Below are 25263 nucleotides of genomic sequence, written 5' to 3'. Positions count from 1 at the left end.
CATGAAAAGAAATAAAAGACAGTATAGCAGACCAGAATGGAGATGTGCAAGCCTTCAGTGGTGAGAAGGATAGGACATGTTTAACCAAGAGAATTGAGAACATAAATGAGAGAAAAGGGGAAATGAAAGGAAGCCAACCTGAGCTAGAGTCTAAGCCCTTAAATAATCTTTTTTTTTTTCTTAAAGTTATCTTAGCCCCTTGCTGCTTTCCTTTTCCTTTTAGAAGAGGAAAACTGTTCTAAATGAAAACATTTAAAAAATTTTTATTGTTATATGACTACTCATTTGACCTCATTTTTTTGGTCTCAAACTTTTTGAGCACATATAACTTTGAGTAGATACTGAAGTGGTTTTGTCCTTTAATTTTGCTCTTTCTTTTCTGTGAAATAGTCCTTTTTCATTATTCACTTCTTTTACAATTTTCTAAATTTGGGTCATGTTCCTTGCTTTTGTGATAAAATAGAACTATTATTAGAAAGTTTATCTTCTATTATCAAGCCTTTTAATAACTTTGAATAACTTTAAATTTCTTAAGTCAACTTGACTTTTTTTTCCATCATTAATGTAAGTTGTTCTTAAGTTCATCATAATTAATCATAAACCCCAGGATCCTCCTTGCCTTTTTGTTGTTCTATGTCTCCAGCATGTGGAGGGTGTCAAATTCATGCATTCCTTTAACTGGAAGAGGTACACATTCTAGCTTCATTGCATGAACACTATGCATTTAGTTGCCAGTCTTGCTTACTCTGTTGTAATTTTTTTCATTAATACCAATTACAAAACGTGTAGAAGTCCTCAAATCTGTAATAATCCTTCCCTTTTAGGAACTGGTACAGTATATTTGTTCCTCATCATGCACAGTTTCTCATTCACTACTTTCTGGGGGTTTTCCTTCCAATTTTTCTTCGCCAGGAAATCACTACTCAAGTTTCACATTTGCATTGTGATTCCTTAGAGTTTGAAATAAATGTGATTGAATAAGACTGATCAGCCTGTAGGTGTCCATGTGCAGTGGTTTGCTAGTAATTTCACACCAAAGTACAACTGCATTTCTCCTTCAAATATGTTCTTGTACCTCTAATACAAATAGTTAATTTTAAATACAATTGAGTTTGCAGAAAAGATTGTCTGCTTATAATGTATTAGACTACTTGTTCGTTAGACTAACAATGCCAGTTTTCAAACCAACAGGCCATTTTAAAATATTTTTTATGTCTTACGCTGGATTGTGGTGATTGCATTTTAAAAAGTGCTGTGTATAGCAGTGTGTCAGAAAAAATGTTTATATAGAATTTGATAATAAGAAATGAATTTATATAATTTAAAACTGCAAAAAAATAATATGTTTCACAAAATTAAGATGAATTAAGGAAATAGAATTAGCAACACATGTCAAATGAGAGGGAAATTTTGAAAGAGTGATAATGTCTTATATCCACCTGTTCTAAATAAAGCTTTCTTTTAGCTGTACTTTTCAAAATGGCAATCTTCATGTAGAATTGACCTACTCATCCTTTTATTTGTCTTTTGTTTCATAGCAAAAAAAAAAAAGAAAAAAAAAAAAGGAAACCACTTTTATAAATTCTTTTTTGCTAGAACTGAGCTAATTTTTCAGTTTGACTAGCCAAGCAATGATAAGCTCCTTTTAATGGTACTAGAAAAAGTGGGAGAAACTGTCTCAAACATCCATAGCCTCCAGTCTACTCTACCTATCAATCCTGACAGATGCAGAAAACAGTCACAGATGGACTCCAGAAATGTCTCTTCTCATATGAAAGAAAACCTGGGATATAAGTCCACTGTGTTTTATTATATCCTGTGTCTAAGAATGGGAATCTATGGAATCGTTTTCCACTGCATCCCTGTAGATTTCTCATTTGAAACAACATAATAGCTGAACATTCCTCATCAGCTCTTTTGAAATAAACAGTAAAATGCAAGGCTTAAAAAGACAATAATAAGAGATTAAAATGTTTCTGTTTAGTCTTGATATAACATTATTTGTTTGTCAGACATCCTGTGATTCCCACATTAACATATTTGAAATATGGTGGGGATTGCAGAGGTCAGGTGGGAGCTGCACAGATGGAAAAATGGCAATGAGATTAATAAATATCCACTTTGCTTCATGAAATAAGCTGTTCCTGTGTGTATTTCACCACGATTTCACCACATAAACCTGAGCTATGGAGAAATTATTACCTGAAATAGGGATTACAGAAAAATTTACGATTTTGAAGAGCTAAAGATACTTTTTCATTTATGTGTACTTTTCCATAAGGATAACTCCAGGGCTGAGCCCTCCTCAGTACTTGAGTGTCTGCAGATCAGGAGCCAGCTGCTGCTCTGTCAATGAGCGTGTTCCTTTGCATGGCTTATCACTGGCCCATTGGCACTCTGATGCTTTCAGGCTCATCTGCTTGAAAGACTTGTTAAAAACAGAGCTAAGGGATGACAGGCTCTTATCGATTGGAGAGAATAATCAAATTTTGTATAGGTAGGACCTTCAGACATTGTGATGATTTGATGTGAATAAAGATGTGACAGTCCTACCATTTATTGATAGGGAAGAAGTATCATTCATATTTATTCAGTAGCAGAGATCATTAGGACTTCTCGCATAGAATTCCTCATTGTTAAGGCTGACAATAACATGTATTCCTTTTCATTTCTAGGAGTAACATATGCCAGTAACTTCTGGTGATTTTTAGATATTGCCTCATTCATCCATTCTTACACTATCATTAATCAAGCAACATTAATCATTATAAAAGTCTAACTGTCGTTATATTGAGTGCTTGGGAATTATTTTTAAAACTGTACTCCCGTACTGTAGCAGCAGTGCCCTGCAAAGAGATTGCAATCACAGATGACAGTTCCTAAGTATATTGATCATTTCCATCCTCCTTCTTTTAGCAACAGATCAACTCCTAACAATCATGACCGAATACAACGCCTGAGACAAGAATTTCAGCAAGCAAAACAGGATGAGGACGTGGAAGACAGGAGACGTACTTACAGCTTTGAGCAGCCATGGGTAAGTGTACATACAGTCTGCCCTGTCTGGAAACTTGCACCTCCCTGCCCTGACCAGGAGCAAAGCAGGATGGAGCCAGGCCTCCAGCCCTCTGCTTATTCTGCCACATTTCTGTTTCACTGATGGTGGTTTTGTTTTTAAACTTCTTCAACAATCTGTTCTTTCTATGTATAGCACAATTTGCTCGGTGCTTAGGCTCTAGACTCTGAGTTACTACTTGGATTTTTTTTTTTTGCCTCAAAGCTAATATCAATTATTTTGAAATTTTCCAAGAAAATGAAAATGGAACACACTAATGATAAATAATATAAAGAGATCATATAACCTTGTACATGTATTTTCTCTGAAGCAACATCTTCATGATTAGCTCTTTTCCTCTTTTAAGAGGAAGTATGTATTTTCACAGTGAAAAAGAAGAGATATGCTTTATGCTATGCTTCGTAATAGTAAGTGTCCCTTTGCCACTGATATTAGCTGAGATAGTTCTATCTTGAGATATACATCCTAATAGATCATTTAAATCCTGTTCAATCTGATCTAGCAAAGTGATACAATTATGTAAATCCAAGGGTTTATCTTGTTTTACATAATTGAAGTGAATCACTGTTGCCTTTTAATCAATTACATATCCTAGATTAAGATTCTTTAAATGTGGGATAAATACTTCATTGTTTGTATTTGTTTAAAAAACTAAAAATGAAGACAATGAGCAATTTGCTCACATTCTCAAAGAAAAAAGGTTGTATCATAACAGCAGTAGAATTTCCCACATCTCCAAAAGCAGTGTTGGTGATGCATTATAGCTACTTAGCATAACAATGCACATGAGACAGAGGTTGAAACATCCCAAGATCAATGTCTCTGGATCTGAAGTGACTTCAGAACAACCTAGGAAACATCACAAATATGTCATCTATGTTCACTGTTGTGGAGGATATTGGAGAATTTTTACCTTTGTTCTGTCTTTGTGTCCTTCCTCTTTAAACTCACCAGTTGGAAACAGTGGTATTTTTAACATACAGCATAGAGAGGAACAAGGTGAATTTATCCCTAAATAACCTCTTGCTCTGAATAAGGATATAGGCTTCTTGTTTCCCATGTTAGGAAATCTCCAATACTCTCTGAAATTGAATAAATAAAATAAACATTTTCTTTAAGACCAGATGTTTTTAATTTGATGTTGTGAGTATGATGTGATAGCTCATCTCACTTGCAGCGTAGCAGTTTTTGGAAGAGAGGGTCTGGGTTTGGAAGTACTTTCCATTATATATATCTACTGCAATTTAGTTTCCAAATGAGAGATTTGAGCTGTATTCCTGGGAAAAATGTCTATGAGAAAAGCTTGCACTCTTATAGACTTGGGAACTTAACTACTGAAGGTCATGGGCCAAATTGTTGTATATCTAAATACCATAGCAACTTTAGACAGGCAACTTGGCTTTTATTATAGTTTCTTGTAATGAGCGAGTAGGGAATTATTTGGATGACAGGCTGATTACCTTAGGAATGGAATAATTTCCTAAATTGTGGGTCAGAACATTGACCTTTCCTTTTCTCTTATTCAAACAAATGGGATCTCTCTGTTTACTCCCCTTCTACAGATCATGCAAATGAGCTCAAAGTGACTAATTTGGGTTAATGTATTAATATTAATTCTGAAGCTCATTGCTGCTTTTGTAGGAGCTGATGTTGTTAAGTGCTTAAGTGACCAAATGCTTTATTTTAGATACATACTTAAAAAAAAAACCTGGCCCAGAATATTTTTGAATTATAATATTTTTCCATCATGTACTCCAGGCTTTCAAGATCATAATACTTGGAAAGGATAAAGCACTGATCTCATCCATTTCAACAGTTCACAGTCATTTCAGTGTTAAGGAACCATAACCCTCTCTCTTAAGGAGAGCCTATTACTTTAACATATTAGTCTAAGATGACAGACTTTGTTAAGGCATGCTCTCAAACCAGATCCAGATGTATTATTAAATGCCAGTGACACAAAACAATGCAAAAGCAGTTTATAATACATATGTAGGAAAATACTTACGTATTTATCAGCCTCCTTTCAGTTTCTGCATCTGCAAGCTGTTGGTTACAAACCATAGCAGTGAGATACACACCTGTACATGAACCATTGTTGTAAAGTATGCTTTCACCTGAGGAGAAGGTTTGTGCAGCCTAAAGACAAAGGTCTTTGGATCTAGAAATGCCTCCAAACCACATGACAGCAGCCAACTCCGACCTGGTTTGGATAGAAAGAGAGGGAAAAAAAACCTATCTTTCACCCACTGAGAAGTACGTGCTATGAGGTGTGATAAGTAGTTTGCATTTCTCATTAACAAGATGATGGGAGGATTGAGTAAAGCAAACAGAGGGCTGATGTGATGTGGGACTATTGGTTACTCTAAGGAAGTATAAATGAGCACAAAGTTTGCAGTGTAAGTAATGGGTGCTGACAGAAATCTGGCAGTTTAAAGGATATTCAGAGGAGCTCGATAGCTCAGGAACCTGCTAACATATTATCAAAAGGATCCTGTGAACATCACCAACTCCAATCCATTCTGGGCTATTAATGGCTTGTGACACAGCAACCCCGTTACCTGAGACAAATACATAGAGTCTGGAGGCAGATCTCTGCACCACAGAGCACTACATCATGCTGGCCCTGAGCAGTGCTGCTGGCAGAGATCAGTGCCCAGCCCCAGCCACTGCTGGCTGTTCCCATCAGGTGAAGGCTGTTTATCTATAGATGAGCAATGTGGTAGAGCTGGACTTTTGGCCTGCTGTATTTGCCCTGCCTGTAAACAAAACACTTGACTGCCTACAAGTACTCATACAACATCAGGCAGCTGAACAGACACAAAAAGTGATAGTGCTGGAATGAGAGGACACATCTGTTGATGGTGTGGTGTTTCTGCTCAAGGCCATCTGAATGACATGCTGTTAAAGTTTAATAACAGACTAACTGCTGCAGCACTGAGGCATCTCTGGAACCCAGCAGTTCTGCAGTTGAGATCACGCTCAAAGCTTTATATAAAAGCTTTTTGTTTATTTTAGGAGAACTTTCTCAGGCTTCTCTATCTTTTTTTTTTTTTCTCACACGCTTTTTTTTTTTTTTTGTGTGTGTGTGTGCATGTGTGTATCAAAACCGGTACAAGATGACATACAAAGGCAAGGTTTTATGTCAGATGTTACACAGGACAAAAGTGGAAAACAAAAGCAAGTACAATTAATCTATTTTAGTCTAGTCAGGTTGGCAGAAAAGTGTACAGAACTACATGGAGTCACAGTATGGCTGCTGATTTTACAGCAGTCTCTGTTGCTATGACAAACTGTTAGACCAACGCTAAATTCTTTTGGGTTGATTTTTCCGTTCAAGACCAATGTTGAGTCTCTGTGGGACTTTTTGGTTTTGGTTTCTGTCGTTGTCTGTTCACTTGTTTTCCTGGGTCATACTGGTTTGCCGCAGTTTATATTTGCTTTCATCAGTCCTGGCGTTAGGGGAGTTTGACTGTATGTTTTTCCACATGTTTTATTTTTGTGTAGTCACATTTTAATTACAAAAAAGATCTCCAAAAGGATCCAAAAGGTCCAAAAAGATCTCCAAAAACATGCCATTGTGGCAGTAAATGTCATGGGAGTGAATCCTCCAATGAAAAAAACGTATACCATATTTAATCCATTGAAAACACTAGAAGTGCTTGCCAGTCCTGCCTGTAGAAATGCACTGACTATGGGAAAAACACAAAGACTATGGAGAGATAAAAGTTGGTGTTCTAGTTCTTCATCTTTAATACAAAATGCAGTGCTAGAAATAGAAAGTGTCAACTTCCATTCATAAATACATTCTTTTCCAGTCATCTTAAATCCATTTGGATGGTAGAAGAAAATTGGTAGCAAGAGAGCAGATGAACAAACGCCACTTTAAATATTTAGGAGTCAAATACAAAGATATTTTTATTCAAAAGATAACAGCTAACTGAATCAAAATAAACATAAAACCTTTCTCGTTGGACTATAACTTTAATTATGTGCACAAATTTGGGAAAGGTAAATAATTGCACAATTTTCATAGAGAAAATATTCCAGCAGTCTTAATAACACAGAAATCTAGGGACTAAGCTAGGGAAATTTGGGACTATACTTGGTTTTTATGTTCGTTGGTGTAGAATTTGTCGCTAAGACAGTTTTAGAGAAAAAAATATGTTTGTTTTTTTTTTTAATCTGTTTGTGGCACTCATTTCTTATTCCTGTATTCTGGTCCTTAACATGTTAAGTTGCTGTTTCTCCAACCCCAGACTCTTTCATAAAGGAAACCAAGCTTATGTAGGGCATCCTTTCTGTAGTTAGTTTCTTCTCAGCTGTGTAATTTATACTCGTGCTTTGTCAAAGCTAGGAAGTTTCATGAAACACCACTTATCTTTTGCCCAGCTTTAGATTTTGGCTCTAAAACTTCTTATCTATTTTAAATGTTTTTTTTTTTTCCCCACTAGTTTCAATCAATTATTTTACGTGGAACATAAAAATGAGGATAGAATATGTGAAAAAAAGAAATTAAATTATTTCATTTTGTAAACAAACATATTTTACAGCTCACAGGCATGCAGTGCATGTAAATAACCCAGGCAGAATGTCAAGGCTGTCTGAGTGGCTTGTTTCTACCATACTGAAGATTTTCTTTCTGCTGCTGCTGTTATACAGAATAAAAAACTTACTCCCATGCCATGGCGTTCAGTTTCCTACATGTACGCTAAAGAAAGATGTACAAAGGGATGGGATTTTCTTGTTGTATGGTGCTTGAATTAATACACAGCTGTTGGCAATTTTGAAAAGAAATATTGCATAGCAACATAAACAAAAAGATGGGAATAAAAATAGTTTTCCAGGACAGCCATCATAACCCTGGAATCTTTTTTATCATTCTAAACTTTGATACACAATTACTAGATTGTGTCATCTGTGCCTACCACACATACATAATGCAGGCGAGATAATTTCGTCTTATCTAACTAGCGCTGAACCATAAGAACGTAACACATTTGGGGGGCTTAACATTTAAAGAATTTCCAAGTGAATTTTAAATTCCTTAGTTAAATACAGAGCTTAATCTGAAAAAAAATAGGAAATGCATTTCAATATTAGATAGTGTTTTGTTTATTTAATTAAATAACTAGGAAAATACAAAAGGCCTTGTTCATCTCTGTATTAACTATATTTTTATCAACATAAAGAAGTTCTGTGAGTTTGAATAAGCATTTCTCCCACTTTCACTCTATGACAGCAGTCCATGAAGAGCCTCTCTTACAGAAGGTCTCCCTTCTGTAACTCTGATTCATGCCCATTCTGGGGGCAGGCAAGGCTGGCAGAAATGCCACCCTGTGGGTAAAGAAACTGTGGGCAGCCTCAAGTTTAGCTAGAAAATGGAAGAGTGACATTTAGTCCTCAAACATGCCATTCTTTACTGCTGAGAGCAGGCAGTGCAACATGACCCAAGGGTACATTATGTTTGAAATGCAAAAGGTAGTAGTTAGATAAAAGGAGAAATCTGTAGAAACGTCTAACTTCACAAACCCAGCTCTAAATTCAGGTCTGTTTGAGAAGAGAGCTATCTAATTTCATGTATCATCTCAAAACACAATTTTACAGGCTAAGCACTGTTTAACAATGCTGAATGCAATAACTATCATTGCCACTTAAATGTATTGTGGAAGACATGAACATACATTTATTTGTATAATGCAGCCTTGGTTGTTATTGTGGCCTTGACCGCATCCTGATTTAAAAGGTCAGTGCTTGTCGTACATCTCATTGCAAACAAGGCCAGAGTTCTTATCAATCTGTACTGTGAAGACAGAGCTGTTGCCAGGTTTGTTGGATGATTTCAGGTTGTTATAATCGTACTTAGCCTTGTGTTTCTTAGTTCATGTCACTGCTAAAAGTATTGTGTTGTCTTCCTTATACATGTATTTTGTTGCTATTGAAAGATCTGGAAATAGCTCAACTTATTTTTAATTGCCTTAATTTTTTGCTGACATAAATGAGGTATGCATGTTAGATTCTATACTGTAACAGTGGACACTGTTTATGTATATATTTTTAAAACATACTAATTAGATTTTAAGATTACGTAAGTACTTTCAGTTCACATACTTTAATCAAAAACATATTGAAAGCATAAATCACTGCACAGGGAGCTGCATTTTTCTAAATAAGGGTCCAAAAAGAGTATGTTAAGTCCTTACATCATCTGAACCATTCACTACAGTATCACTGAGGTTTTTAAGAAATAATTTTAAAGAAATACCTTTTCATTAATAAGATGATTGTATGTACCTGTCTATGTGTATATATGCAATGTTATGGAACATGATTTTGTACAGAAGGAGTGTTTTTATGCAGCATACTGCAGCTGTTGACAACGTCTAGACAGGACTCTCAAGTATCCTACTTTTCATGTTAAGTATTGCAAAGCCACTTACTTTACCAGCGCACACAGGTACTTGTACCTTCAAAAAAGTAGGTAATTGATTTTAGACTCTTACATTTAGACCCATCAAGTCATAAAACTTGTCCATTAAGTGACAGTCTCTGTCAGCAGCTGAGAGTACAAACTTGACTCCTCCTCAGAGCCAGTAAACCTGGACAGGTGCTACAGAAGTAGGCAGGTGGCAGCCCCTGATTCTGTTGAACCGTTGGTTCCTGTATGCAATACAATAAAATCTCCCTGAAGGTAAGTTTTGATCTTAGTCCATTCACAGTCTAACAGTTCTTTGAAAGCCTTTGTTATAATATATCAGTCTTAGCTCTTAGTACACACATGCATACATATGTATGTGTGTACCTGCATTCATACTTTCTAGATTATGTACCCTGGTGCCTTGTTGACACATGCTGAATCAAGTAGCAGTTCAATTCTAGCTCCACCTGTTGATAATTTAACTATTCCCTGTACTATAAAATTATTTTGTTCTATATTTACAGTGAACTGAAACAAGTGAAAATGTTTTTAAATAAATAAGTAATTTCAATTTCATCTTGCCTGTGGTAACCATTTGGTCACATCTGAGGTAGCAGTAGCTTTCCAGCTGTATGCAGTCTTCCAACACTGTTAAAGTGGAAACCGTGCAATGATAAGATTGGCTCTAAAATCTTAGTTTAAATGCTTATAATCCTTATGGAGGAGTTGAGACAGGAACTTCTAAGTTTCTCTGTGGTTCTCTTTAAGCTGCTTACAACCACAGTATAAAAAATTCACAAATAAATCTGGTAATTTTCAGGTAATCACTTGCTTCCATAAGCCGAGCCCTTCAATAAAATGCCAAAGGTTGGAAGACTCTCTGTAAAGTCAAAAGTTAGAAATGTTGACATATGCAATAACTGAAACTTTGCTCCATATGGGTTTCCCTCATTTAATATAGTAGGAAACCTCCATGGGAGTTGTTGGTTTGAACATACATATATGTAAAGTGTATTCATCTCAGAAAATTTCCCACAGGGCTGACACAATTCTGTTTTCTGAACTTGTTGCCTCATCATGCCATTCCTAAAACATTATTCATTAGAAATATTGCTTTGCTGAGGCTTTTCCTGAGTAAATCTACTCTGAAGTACACATCAGTGGTATATCAAGGATCGTATAATGTAAGTTACTCATAGTTTATGCTTTCACATTCTGATATGCAATAATCTTCATCTAATGGGAAAAGCAGTTGTTCCCTAAATTGTACTTCTTCTGTGCTGCAGCTGATGCTCTGTCTAAAGTGTATTGTTATTGAAGATGAAGTTTCTAAAAGTTGCACACTTGTTTCAAATTTGTTGTGTTTCAGGCTATCTGAAAGTCATTGAGTCTATAGTAAGACAAAAGAGAAATTTATGTCAAAAACGACAACTTTCTGGTTTCTAAAACTTGTCTTCAGTGTAAGGAGAATTTGAAAATCCTTTTATCTCTCAGATTTTTGTCAGCCATTACATCTTTCTGCTGTAGAAATTATAATAGCAAAAATAAAAAATAGAACCAACTCAAAACAAAAGAGATATTCATTGTGAAGGAGCACACAAACCAGAAAGCAAAAAAGTGCTTTAACAGAAGCAGGTCTGAGACAAGTGGTTGTTTTGTGGCACTCTGCTTTGCAACTTGAAATTGCAAAATATGACTAACATAGTGACAAAGAATGAAAAGTGAAATCTTTACAAAGGTAAACTTTTTCATAACCTCAAGTTTAAATTCAGCCATTTTGCCAAGTCTTGTTCGGTAATGCTGTGTATTCCCAGAAAGGCCATCCATTTTCATGTGCTCTTGGCACAGGCCCCAAAGTTTCAAATTGTCACTGTATTAAGATGTTATCTAAATCCCTCTTTGCGGCACAGGATTCCCCATGTCCCACAAGAGACTTGCTAAATCTGTCTGCTTGATCCTATCAAACTAGAAAATGTTTCCCTATCTTCAAAAAAACAAGTGGTGTACATCTGGGCCAACAGCAAAATACGATGGCGGTTCTAATGGAGAGCACATGAGAATCGAGAACATTTTTCCCTCCTCCTTCAGATCCTCAGTAGAGTATGAAAGTTTACATTAGCATAGCTAGGTTACCTCCTGACTTCACCTTGATTTTAGTGTTACTACAAAAGCGCAGCTTATTCTGGACCAGTATTTTAATCGCGTTATCTCATAAATGTTAGGTCAGGAACAGAGTCTGTAGCACAGGACACGATATAATGTATCTGAGTTTAATGCAATTCCCATGAAAGAGCTCCTTGAACCACATGTTGTTACAAATACAACTGTATGTACAATAGCAATTTAAATGATAGCTCTTTTGTGGGTATTTTTCTGATTTGTTTAAGACATTTTTGTTTCCATTTTGTAGCCAAGCTCCAAGACCTACTCTCAGAGTGGCAGACACTCAGTATCAGTAGAGGTTCAGATGCAGCGGCAGCGACAAGAAGAAAGAGAGAGTTTCCAGCAAGCTCAGCGCCAGTACAGCTCATTACCCAGGTACATCAACTGGCTGAAGCTGCTTTGTGTATAAGCCTGCAGCTAATTTTGTTTGTGGAAAGAAACTATTGTGCTTAGTGCAGACACTTTTGTACAGCATTGGTATAAAAATGTATTCAGTGTGGAAGAGTGAAGTGAGAAAATGTGGTAACTGTTTGTTTTAGTAAAATTCACATAGAGACTATTTCAATGAGATTTGAGGACACAGCAGGTAGCAGAATTAAGACAGTTTCATACAGTTCCATTTTCTACAATTAGAAAAGTCTTCTGAGCATGACATGGATTGTTCCTTTTGACAGGTCAGACTTCTTTTTCCTGTTGGCATAATGCCTTACTGGGTAGAAATTCTATCATTATGATGTTGTTACAGATTAAAAATTAAAAGGAAAAAAAAAAAAAAAAAGAATCAAGACCATGAACAACAAAATATGGAACTGAGGAAACTCTATCAAAATATCAGTGGCCTCCAAGATTACAGTATATATATATTTTTCTTCTAAGTTACTTGGTCACTAGCAATGGAATGGTGAAAAAAAAAATACACTTTGTCTAAAAACATCTGTGTTTAAAAAAAAAAAAAGGAGATTTTTAAAATGAGCTATTTGGGTAAAATATCTTTTACTTCTTATTTAGCTATGAGAATTACTTAAAGGTTACCCAGTTTATATTCTAAATTAAATAACTATCACAGTTTAGCATTATGAAGATAATCTTTTCATTTTCATAAGTTTATGGTGATGGCTGAATGGAGAATTCGTTACTCTGGAATTTGGTTGTCAAATTGTGTTGATTTAATGTGTTTAATAATTATATCGTAGATATTTTGTAGAAACAAATATAAGCTTCATAATCGAAGGTATCTTATCATGAACTCTTCCCACTTTTTTTGTAAATAAAGCAAATCTCCAATTTTCATGTGCTATAACACCATTCAGGGTAAAATTTTCCTGCTATTTATGGAAAAAGGTGGGAAAAGAAAAAGTAGTTATTGTGTTTTCTTAGAATATTGTTTAGTTATTTTCATGATTTTTTGTATTTCCTTTCCTTCCTATATCTTATTTCTGAAGTGACTACTTGTATGAAGGCCATGTTGCTTAACCTGAGAAATTCTGTGTTACTGGTTCCAGCAATAGGTGGAGTGGGAAACCATGAGTGCAAGTGTTTTTAAGCTGGGCGGTATTTTTAGTTTGAAAGCTATGATTCTTTAAACTTGCTTCCTCTGTTCTGCTCAGTCACTAGAATTGAGGTACAATGCCATTCTAGTGGTAGAAATTCATAATTGTAAGGAGAACATTAATCTACAGGAAATTTGGAAAATTATTCTTTGGGCTATAGAAATGTTTGTTTTGAAATGATTGAGAACATCACTTAGTGAGTTTTTCAACATGAGAACTGACCGTCAAGTTTGTAAGAATGCATATTACTAAGAAATTAATGTCTTAAACATTTAATTTAATCTAATGATTGTATTTGAGTACTGTGGATATCTGAGCTCTGCTTAGAGCAGACAGAGAATTTTAGGATCTCAAGCTAAAGCTGAGCGCTATGAATACTGCAATTCTGTAATAATTTGAGACAGTTTTACAAACTATAACTCAATGACCAATCTTTAAAGAAATCTTACTTGAAACTTAGGTCCCAGGGTTAATGTTGCAGCTATGGCCTTGTAATATTTAATGTTTGTGTACTGACTTCATTCTGGAGCTTTGTTGCTTTTCATCTTGTAGAGTCTCTAGGAGCCTCTGTTGGTTTTTTTTTGTTGTTTGTTTTTGTTTTTATTTTTTGTACATCTATTTTGTCAGTGCTGAAGGCACTTTTAAAAGTCAATTTTAAAGAATCTTCCCAGAAAGACAATGAAAGTGGGCCAACTAATTTTGAACAAGTACCAGAAAACAGTCAGTAAATTAAATCAGTTCAACTAGTCATCCTCCTGTCCCTTGTGAAACTGTAAAAGCAATGTTTAACTCCAAGTTAATTTTGTACTACTTAAAATTTATCTTGCTCTAGATCAGAAACCTGACAGTTTCGTAGCCTACAGAGGTTCATTCAATTTGTTCTTGTTCCAGAGAGTGATAAAACATGGCTCAAAAACAGTGTTTCTTTGGCAGAGTTGGATATTTGAATACCAAGAACAGCTATAAAAATTTGCATAAGAATTTACATTATGTTATAGTTTATGCTGTAATAACTTGCGATCATCCTGAATAACAGTTTTCATCTAGAGGTCTCAAAATACATTACAAAAATAGGTGGATGTGGTCATTTTCAAGTTATATGCATGGAAGGAAGACTGCAAAGATATCCACAAACATTGTTACTTCTACAGATGGTAGTGAAATTCTACAGGTCTCCTGTCTCTGCACTGCATATTCATTGGATGAGACCCCACTGAGTCATGTGTACTGACATGAAACAACAAGCCATATTTACACTACTGAATGATTTTCTTATTGATTAATATTGCATTATATTTTATTGTATAGCCTGATTCTCATAAGCTAATTTTAATCTCAGAGTAAGTATCTTTTTTGCTGCAACACAAAATTGTTTTACTTTATCATCACAAATCCTATTTTAGATTCATAAAAGCATCTAGCAGATTGATAGTAAATTAAGGCTATTTCAAAACTATAATCTGTCTTCAAAATAATGCAGTGATTTAATGTGAAAAAAAGTTAAAAAAATGTAATTCCTATATCTTTTGATTTATTTAACTGCCCAATGGAGCCAAAATAATAATAATAATAAGCAAGAAAGGTTATATCTGCCTTCACTTTTATGGAAGTGATAGAATACTGGGAAACTGCTGAGAGAGCATAAAATTCCTTCATTCTGGAACTGGAAGAAACTCTCATCTCTGTATCTTCCTATCAAGAATGTGCTTTATCTTCTGACTTGTGCAGTGTTAGAGCAAATGTTTTAAAGGTCTGCATCTTACATTCTCAATCAAATACAAGTCTAGATTGAAATCTTTCATGGTGACTACAAGTGCTGGATTTTATCAGGTATCTTAAGGAAGCACAGCATTCTATGTGGTCTTAGTCTGCAATGAAATTGAAATATAATGACTACTGTAGCAGTGTATCAGAGTATTCACAAATTATTACTACTAGAGAGGCCCAGAAACGTAGCTTAACCCTATAGGAAAAGTTCTTCCAGCAAGAGACAAGATAACTCTTTGGGGCAGAAGCGAATGTGGCTTCTCAAGCATGTTATAGCTGGGAAAGCCTGCTAGCATTTCAGGACCACACATCTTTCCGAGAATTGTTCTCAGTAGCATTAAATGGAAAGCCAGAACATTTCTCTTAAAAGCTTCTTCCTTCTCTTTTTCAGGCAAAGCAGAAAAAATGCCAGTTCCGTTTCTCAAGACTCCTGGGAGCAGAGCTATTCCCCAGGTGAAGGGTTCCAGACTGCAAAAGATAATCCCAGATATTCCAGCTACCAGGGATCAAGAAATGGCTACATGGGGGGACATGGCTTCAATGCCAGAGTGATGCTAGAAACGCAAGAACTGCTCCGTCAAGAGCAGAGACGGAAAGAACAACAACTGAAAAAAAAAACTTCTTCTGAAGGGCCTAGCAACTATGACTCATATAAGAAAATTCAGGACCCTAACTATACTCCACCTAAAGGTCCTTTTAGGCAAGATGTGCCACCTTCACCATCTCAGGTCGCCAGGCTGAACAGATTACAAACACCAGAAAAGGGAAGACCGTTTTATTCTTGAGGTGAAGAAAATGAAGATCAACTCATCATGCAATAAGGAACATTTTCATATAAAGACTTATATTTTGAAAAATTTTTAAACTGATGGTACTAAGGAATATATCTATTGTCTGTTTCAGTGCCTTTAACAATACGGGCAAAGAGTTGGTGGGCCTTATCTTTGCTGTTCTGTCTCAAGTGTTAACTTCATGGAAGGATTTTCCACCATTTGACAATCATAGCAGAAGTGAGCAATGCCACCCCTGCTTACCAGGTCCCGTAGCCCAGTCCAGAGATCGTCAATGGCTTGTTACTAGGATTTGTTGTAATCTGTTTTACTTTGCAGTGACTTACTACACCATTGTGCAGCTTTGTGGCATAAAATTAATGAATTTGAGGTTGAAGAAAGCATTGACATGTCCTTTTCTATTTCTCTTGGGTCAGAAGAGGGGGGTTACAAATCACTCTTGAGTGGACAAGGCTCAGCTCTACTCTGTATCACAGTCTTGAGGTGTTTTATGCTGGAGTCATTACCAGTCTTTGTTGATCAATATTTAAGTGTCTATAAGCTGAAAAACTACCCCTCTCCTTTTATGCACATGCACACTTTTGTCTCTCTCCCCACTCTGAGTTTATTAAAAAAGCCCTACCCTGACTCATGAGGAAAACAATATTAGGTTCTCAGTTATCCTGAGGATCCTGTTTCAATTGCTTTATAATCTTAAGACATAGTCTATTGCAAATGAAATAACTTGAGAGAGATTATTTATACAGTCACAGCCAAGCCCTTGATAAGTCTATTTCATTATTTCTTTAAATATAGGGAGTTAAGAACAAACAAACAAGTGGTTTCTGCTTTGCTTTAGTTCCAGAGGAAACTGATCATAAGACAACTGTGTATTAGAAGACAACTAGGGAGGGAGTCATCTCATGGTTATCTGATACACAGTTGTCTTTGTTATAGGACATACTATTAAGCAAGATGGAAAGAAATCAAAGTTCTTCTTTGGATCAAAAAAACAAAAACAGAAACTGAAAACAATTTCTTCCTTTTACAGTTTGTGAAGCTTTGTGGACAATGGCCTTGTGCTTTCGTATACTGTACTGTTGCATTGTGATGTTACATTAAAAATAAACCTTTAAGTATATGATGAGACACAAGTGGAGACAACCTGTTACACATCATCCTGAAAACATGTCAGTATCCAAAAATAAGTAAAAAGAAAAAGATTGCTCTAGAGTAATATTTGAATGTGCATATGGGATATGAGAATTTCTTTTGCAGAAGTTGTTTTTATGTTTGTTTGTCTGAACTTCATGTATTGTAAAAATATAGCTGGGTTGCTGAAGTGCCTGCAAATCCTGGTGTGAAAAGGCTTGAGAATGGATCTCAGCGTATTGTGTACAAAAAAGAAAGAATGAAAACAAGAAAGAAAAATCATGTATTGTGTGATTTTTAAAATGCCTATTTTTTTTACTGGCACATTTTATTTTTGCGCCAACTTGTTTCTAGAATATATGTGAAATATCAGCGCACATATCTGTGTCTTTTATGCCTGTTTGTTAAAGGTTTTCGTTGTTAATAATGTACTCCATGTTTAAAAGTTGTTACTAATGTAAGCACAGTGACATTGGATGACAATAGCTCTTTTATGCAGAATTTCCAAGACTGTGTAAAACAGCTTTCCATGTACATATGAAGTTTAGAATAAAAGGCTGTTTCCATTCTCGTCTTGGTATTGACTGTAGACCCTTATATGAACTGCTGCAGACACTGAGTTTCAGAAACATTTAACATATGTTGTTTTATCCTATTCTTAATGATTTTCGTGTGTGTTTGTGCAAGTGCTTACAAACATAGGCAAAAAAAAAAAAATAGATTTACATCCCAGCTGAACACCTGAATACTATCCTCAGAGGGAAAAAATACTCAGTTTTCTCTCTCATGTTATTTCAGGCCGTACCTGTGATGTTTGGATGGCGCATTCTTAAGACTAGCCTCTGCTGTGGAAGTCTTCTGAGCCGTTGTGTGGAGCGCTCTCCCTTAGGAGTGTGTGTCAGCATACAGGCACCCACTGGTCTCTGGCCAAACCCAGGCCTAAATCAGGAAGACCTCATGGCACCCAGTGTGTATTTAGGCTGTGGTGTGAATCTTGAACAGGAATGTTGGCATGGTGGAAAATGGGAGAAAATTTATGAATAAAAGAATATTTACAGTGCTGGTGATACTTTGTTTCCCTGTTGGTCTTGAGGCTGTGTTTGATTGTCTCTCTCTTCTGCTCATTTATCCTTTCGTTGGATACTGCTGAAATGTCAATCATAATTCAGTATATGCATGACATCAGGCTGTTGCCATGGCAATGGTAGTGTCAAATTATTCACTGTGACTTTTGTGTGGGATCTCAAGGGGAAGAGGAGCAGAAGCTGCAAGGTGGACAGGCAGCTTGTGGTGCCCAAATAAGCCAAAGGCAGGATTTTGCAGAAGACCTGAACTGAAGTGGCTTGCAGTCATGAGTGAGGAAATTATGTCATTTGCTGTTTTGCAGGCCTTGCTGTCTCATCTCCTGATTGTGTTCCCAGATTACATAGTTTCATTCTTCTATGGAATTATTTGGACAGGCAAATAATTGCAAACACTGAGAAATCCATCCACTGGAATGGAAAACAGGTTGAAGTCCTTTACAAAATAAGGTCTTTGATAAACTGTTGTAGAAAAAGGGCATATGTTTGGAAAAATATGAAGTACTGCATGTTTTATGCGTGAGGATGGCATATGTTAAAGTTTACCCTCGTATGAAACTCCTCTTCAAGGTGTTAACAATTTGCCATAATTAGATGTGTTCATGAAAGAAGGCAGATGTTCTCTTTGGGCAATGCCTGTGTTATGTTAGTAAAGAATTAGGTCTTTTTCTGGCTTCGTCATCCTGTCTTCTTCCTGACATAGCATAGACAGAATTTCTAATATTAACTCCCATAAGTTGCAAAGGATGATAAGGAAGTGGGAGGGAGATGTTTTAATAGAAAGTGACCTTTCATTCTGCATAGTGAATAGATCTAAAAGTTAATTGAGCTCGCTGCATAGCTGCAGTAATTTGTTGTGGACGCATTACCATTATGAGATTAACTCTGACATTAGTATGTTCAAGAATGATCGCAGGACAGACTGTAAGGGAGCTTAGAACATCTAGGAGTGGGTGTAGAGCTTGCACATTTTTCTCTCCTATAACCCATCTGCAAAGCCTGCTGGTATTTTATCAAAATAATTTGTTAATGCTATTGAAATTCCATGGGAAAGTTCAATATTATTCATGTAGAAGTCTGCTGCCTTTCTAAAAAGCTTTCCCCTCTTGTTACAGGGCCTCCTTGGAAACAAGACTGCAGCCTTAGTGAGTTATTGCATAGGCCAAATATTCTAATATATGTCTTGGAGAACTCTGCCATCAAAAACAGCAGAAAATGGCGTAGAGCCCAGCTGAACATGGTTGGAAAGTACAATTGCCATTTATTGCTGGCAAACAGCAGGAAGAACAACAAAACAAAATTTAAACCCATCATGACTGTGAATATATGGCCTGCCTTCCAAAGCTGTGCTGATGTTTTGCTCACATTCAGACTGTTTATGAGTGTCTGCAACATAGCATTTCTCTCTGCTGGGTACGTTGAGAAAGGAAGGGAAGAAACAATGGACAGATAATAGATGCACTGGATTAGCAGTACTGGCTAAACACAGGATATTCTTGAGTAATTCAAACCTTTGAACTTGTGTCATTGAGACTCAAAATGAATTTGGCTATTGCATGTCCTGGCTTGCAAGTCAATTTTCAAAATATTTCCTAATTCTATTTGCTGCGCCTGACTGTTTCTACATCTTTCTCTCTTGAGTCTCGTTCATAGGAGTTGCTGTGAGGAATCTATCAGGAATGCAAATGCTTAAAAAATGTCATCTGTTCTTCGTAGCTACCCTTGTGCCACCACATGTTGGCCTTCCATGCCTGCTGCAAAGATCAGCCCTGACTTGGCAAAGGAAGAATGAGGGCCACAAAACCAGGATGGGGAATGTCTTTCTGAAAGTAGGCTGTGTGTGTTGTGTGCATGTACATGCGAGCAAGACAGAGAGGCACAGATTGCTTTAATTTCCTTTTAATTCACGTCCAGCTTGAACCCTCTTCAAGTATCTTGTAGCATTTCTTCAGAGTTCTTTCCATCTGTACAGTATCCAGCTGATGATTTGATGCACATGGCGATTGTATCATGCCCTCTTGTACATCTTCTCCATTTTTTATCAGCATCACACTCTCTTTTACATCTGCTGTTTCATTCTGTTTCATTTACTTGTTTTTCCAAATGGCATGGAATTCATTCAGATCCTAGTCTGGTTCTTGCCAGTGATTGATATTTCTCTCTTAGCACTGCAAACTTATTTTAATATTTTCTGTCCTTGGGAGTAGTGTTATATTCTGTAATTTACACTTTAATAACATTTTAAAAATTGAGACTGGAAGCTTGAGTCAGGATTACACAGAAGCAGACTAAAGAATATGGCTTTGATTGCTGTTCTGTGTGCAGTGCACACTTCCCAGGTAGTTGTGAGGATTGCACAGAGTACAGTTGGAGTGAGATGAAAAAAAACATCAAGCCTAGAAGCTTTGGAGGGAAAAAAACAAAAACAAAAAACAAAAACACTAGGAAAAGTTTTAGAAACATTTATGCCCACTACATGGTATCAAATGTGAAAAAATAATTCCTTGGAAGTGCTGCTACTCAGAAAGCTGATGGTGTCACAGCTTGGATGTGACTGGTGTAAAAACAGCCAGGTAGAGGAGGAAGCTGTTTGTGCCTGTTCAAAAGGTGCTTTTACCTTACAAGTTAGCTCCTGAAGTTCTATTTTCTGGTGCACATCTTACAGCAATGAAGGACTGAAATTCAGGAATTGAGCTAAAAACTTCAGTGACATCTGCCACAGAGGGATAAAAGCCACACTGAATCACAGCACTATAGGGACCTCTGGAGATCATCTAAGTCCAACCCTCACTGCCAAAGCAGGCTCCCTAGACCAGGGAGACATCTGAGTGTCCACTAAGTGATTTTACTATAAGATTCTTGGGAAAGTTTGAGCAGTTTCTCAAGGATTCTTAAGAATAAAAAAAGGCTAAAACTCAACTTTTCATGTTGATAATATCCTTGGTAGTCTGATTTTAATCTTCTTGACTGGTTGTTCAAATTATCTTTGCTTGTTTCTGAAAAATAATGAGAGAAATGAAGGGTGAGGAAGAGGATTAAAATGTGAGCAAAAGAGTTCTCTGCTGCCCTTCCAGCATCAACTGCCTGCAGTGCAGCCACTGGTGGTTGGTCACCTTCTTTTTCTTTATGCCTCTAAGTCACGAAAGAAGAGAAACCTGCTGACAGTAACCTCACCTCAAATTAACAGTGCAACGAGAGACTCACCAAACCTCTATTATTTCCTCTCTGAGTTTCACTGGGATATGTTTAGATTCTAGTCACCCCCTAGGATTGAGAGTTTTGCTTTGTTTTTATCCTACATAAAACAGAATGTTGTTTGCAGTAAGAACTGGTAAATATTTGTGCTTTTTTCAGCTTGAAAGAAACTTTTTTAATGTTAGTTTGTACAGATTTTTGCAATAGGTGTTCTAGATGTATTCCTAGTCCTACCAATATCTCATTTGAAAGTACAGAGTATATTGCTGGAACCAGACATAGCTGGGGACTTGATACATTTGGAATTTAAAATGAGTTCATCAGTCTATCTCTTTAACTGAAGGGCTTTTTACAGCTTTTGTAGGGAGAGGAGAGAGAGAGCTCTCTTCCCCTAGGAATGGGAAACACATTCCCATGGTCACTGTTTGAAGCTGAAGAATTATCTACAGGAATTTTAAGAGATTTCAAGGAGCTGCAGCCTTTTGCCAGGAGCCCAGAACAGTTATCGCCTCAGTGTTCAGCAAGCTGGAGAAGACATTAGTTTTCACTGCTCCATCAGTGTAATTCTTATTCCCACTTAGAACTTATGAAAGACTGAAACCCTATTCAGAGTATACATCAGATTTTATATCTTCCTTAGGGGCAAGTGCAAAGCTTTGTAATACTTCAGCTGTAGCCAGGTTATTAAAAGCTGGAGGGCTCTTAGGAACAGGAATGTCTTTGCCTAAAACTTTGTGTGTAACAATGATATACGTTTTGTTCCATTCTACCTACCATCTGGTGGTTCCTGTCTATGACACAGTATTGTCAATTTTCTCAGTGTATGGTACATTCAGGATCTGCTCTGTAGTCCTATGCAAGTACCATTTTAATAAATGTGTTTGTAAATAGAATTAATTAATACCTCGTCAGTCATTTTCTGGGTAAAGAGCTGTAAAGAATGGAAAATTTCTTGCTACAGAAACTACTTCAGTATTTGCAAAGCAAAACTTAATCTAAGAAGTCTTTTTTTCTCTTTAGGTACCAAAAACTCAGCAAGAGCTAGTCCAATCAGCTGCAGCATAACAAGGTCTGGAAATGGCAACACCTAGTTTTAGAGCCTAGCCGACAGTGAGCAAAAATCTATTTTATAATCTGAACTGAGTTCATGGTAATTTCCCACACACTGTTCCTTAGTTTGAAAAATTCCATGAAATCATACTAAAAGCAGAAGACACTAAATTACACAACCTTTTGCTTCCTGTAAGCTCATTTAATAGTGCAGCCAGCAAGATAGAATACTTAACATTATGAATGTGAAATCCTATGTGTTTGAATATCCCATTGTTTGTTTAAAAAAGAAATTACAGTATTTTTTGCAAAAAGTAGTATAAAGAATTTCACAATTGTCCATTCTTGTTTTTTAAATTCAGTTTGCATGAATAATTTTCTCATTTTTATGCAGAATTTTTCCACATTTTTGTTGACTAAAATGTTACTAATCTAATTTTCTATTAAAAAACTCATTTCCAGCATTGCAGAGCTGAAAGGTGCTACCAAGCATTTAGTCTTCAATTTGCATACAACAAACCCTGTAATCTGATGAGGGATTTCACACAAGGATGGCTGCGTGCAATTACATGGGCAAAGAAAAAATTTCATCCAGGTCTCTGTTCTACAATAATTTTATCTTTTGGTCTCCCATTGAGAGTTCTCCTATTGCTAAATTGCTTATTGATGTGGACTTAAAAGTAGAAAAATCCACACAATGTTGTCATACTTGGTTTTCAATTCTGTTTGCTTTTTTTTTTCCTTTTTAATTATAATTTGGGTTTGTTAGAGAGAGACAAAGTAAACAGATTGGAATAATTCATTTGAGTTAACACTCATTGACAAGAAAACATTAAGCATTCTCCAGATGAAGCATCAGTCATAAAAGACAGAAGGATAATCCTAACATTACCGCACAAGTAAATTAGTTTTCTGATATATATTCTAGCATTGCATAAAGCTGTACCAATTCTTAATACCTGCATAATAATATGCACTTTTAAATGATGCCAGAAATCATTACAGCAGAGTGAGTTCACTGTTTGTGTTTATGAATGTAGGAACGTTGAAAGAGTTATTAGATATTAAATGTCACGTTTTAGAGTGATCGAAGTTAAACAACTGTAAAACTTATTGAGAAGATTTGAGCAGATAAATGGAAGAGGAATTCTCCACACCCTGCCGCAGTGGAAAAACATCTTGATACTATACCCCTTGCATTGCGGAACATGTGCAACCTGATGAACCAGCTCCTCTGTAAAGTGGTGAGAAAAGGCTGAGGGCATGGGACCACAGTAAGCATGAGGCTGAAGCAAATTTCCTGCTTCTGAATACAGGGAATCATTGTATTATAGCTCACCAACATCTTTCTCGCTTTCAAGGACCTACTCAGGTTATCTGTATTTGTCCATAGGGGAACCATGGAGGTGGTGTATTTTTGTTTATTGGTGAGGTTGGACGCAAAATTCTACCCCATCATTCTGTGCCAACAAGATGATTGAAATTGCTCCTCAGAGCTGGTACTTCAGCCTGTTAATACTTTTCCTCTAAACTGGGTGGGAGAAAAGCATGGCAGAACTGGTCCTTAAAAAGAAATATCCGTGCCTGATGAAGATGCCACAGGGTCCTGTGGTTGGGCACAGATGATCCAAGCAGACTGTGCTCTCCCACTCTCCCTTAGGTGAGATGGGGTAGAGAGAGAGAACAAGAACAGCAGAGTATAGTAGTAGTATAGTAGAGTAATAGAAACATAGAGCTTCTTTCCAGAAACTTGCCTTTTTGTTTATTTGTTTGGTTTTCTTTGTTTTCTAATAAACCCACATTACTCTACATCTTTCTCTCCTGACAGCTTTTGCTGCCGGAATGGTAGGCTGCCATTGCCACAGTAGAAGCTGTTGCATTAATTTAATGTTTTAAATTTCTCCCAGATAAGCAGGTATGCTATGAATTCTTCCTCCACTGCAGAAAGATTGGGATGCAGAATTCATCCTGGGAAGGAGAGGTCTGGAAAACTGCTTTAGTGTTTTGTGGACCATAAAAAGAAAAGGAAAAACAAAAAAGGTACATTACAGAGCAGTTGATCGATCTCACTCTACCACGTGTGTTCCCTCAGTCCACACCAGACCATAAATGAAATGTGGTTAAGGGTTTATCTCCCTATAAATACTATGTGTGTTTATTAAACGGTGACTGATTTGCATCATTACGACATTTGATCAGCAGTATTCAGATCCAGCTGGTAAAGGTTCAGCAAGAGCTGAGAGAGCAGCAACAGTTCCTCTATTGTCTTCAGTTGGCGTTGCGAGGCAGCAATGGGAGCAACACAGCCAGCAGTGCAGTAATCTAACACAGAATACATGCTGCTCCTTTTGTTAAACATCTTCCCCTAAAAGTGCTGGCAAATACACATTGTTTCCTTATCATTTTGTTTTCCTCTTGAGAGATTTCAATTCCATTTACCCCACGGGCCCAAATCCTTCCTGAACACATGAGTTAGACAGCAAGGAGGATTACTAGAAATAGTGCAGACAATGACCAAAAGCCTTCTTGCATGTCTTTTCTTTCCAGCCAGCCACCCACCTTCCATTATCAAGGGAAAGAATACCATATCTGACTGCATAATCAAAATCCAGTGACCTGTCAGAGCAGGCAGTAAAATAAAGCTCTCTTGCTGTTTTCCTTTGACTAGGTTTCACTTCTGGAACCCTTTTAACCCAATTTTTCTGACATATTGTAACTTGTAGGCATTTAAAGATGCAACCACTGAGTTAATATGTTTTAGAGTGCGTTTTTATAATATATATGGTATATTTAGTGTCCTGATTTCTGGTAAAATTGGAGCACCCTGATGCCAAAGTAACAGCCTTTAATTAAAAGAGCTACAGCGAAGAGAAGTAAAAGCACATGAACAATAGAAATCTGTGACCAGTTTTTCCAACTATTTTTCTGCCTGCGATATTTGCCAGCACATTCCTGATGAATGTCTAAGGTAAAAAACAAAGTTCATGTGGATCTTGAATGCTATTCAACATATGGTAAGAACTGATCACTTTTCTTTAAA

General features: G+C 36.5%; 1 protein-coding gene across 12 annotated transcripts in view; it reads left to right on the top strand.

The window, feature by feature from the left end:
- Positions 1-17464, top strand: part of PARD3 (par-3 family cell polarity regulator) — a 425974-nt gene extending 408510 nt beyond the window's left edge. For all 12 annotated transcript variants that reach the window (XM_065731482.1, XM_065731480.1, XM_065731479.1 and 9 more), the window contains 3 exons: positions 2917-3037; positions 11905-12032; positions 15366-17464. In XM_065731482.1, the coding sequence (XP_065587554.1) occupies positions 2917-3037; positions 11905-12032; positions 15366-15759 (643 nt within the window). In that variant the 3' untranslated portion in view covers positions 15760-17464. The remainder of the gene's footprint in view (positions 1-2916; positions 3038-11904; positions 12033-15365) is intronic.
- Positions 17465-25263: the final 7799 nt, after the last annotated feature.

Source organism: Cyrtonyx montezumae, unplaced genomic scaffold (genome assembly GCF_038088225.1).
Source record: "Cyrtonyx montezumae isolate F1298 unplaced genomic scaffold, pur_monq_1.0 scaffold_14, whole genome shotgun sequence".
NCBI classification, from domain to species: Eukaryota; Metazoa; Chordata; class Aves; order Galliformes; family Odontophoridae; genus Cyrtonyx; species Cyrtonyx montezumae.
Note: the sequence above shows the minus strand (reverse complement) of the source record. Positions and strands in the feature narration are given on the sequence as shown.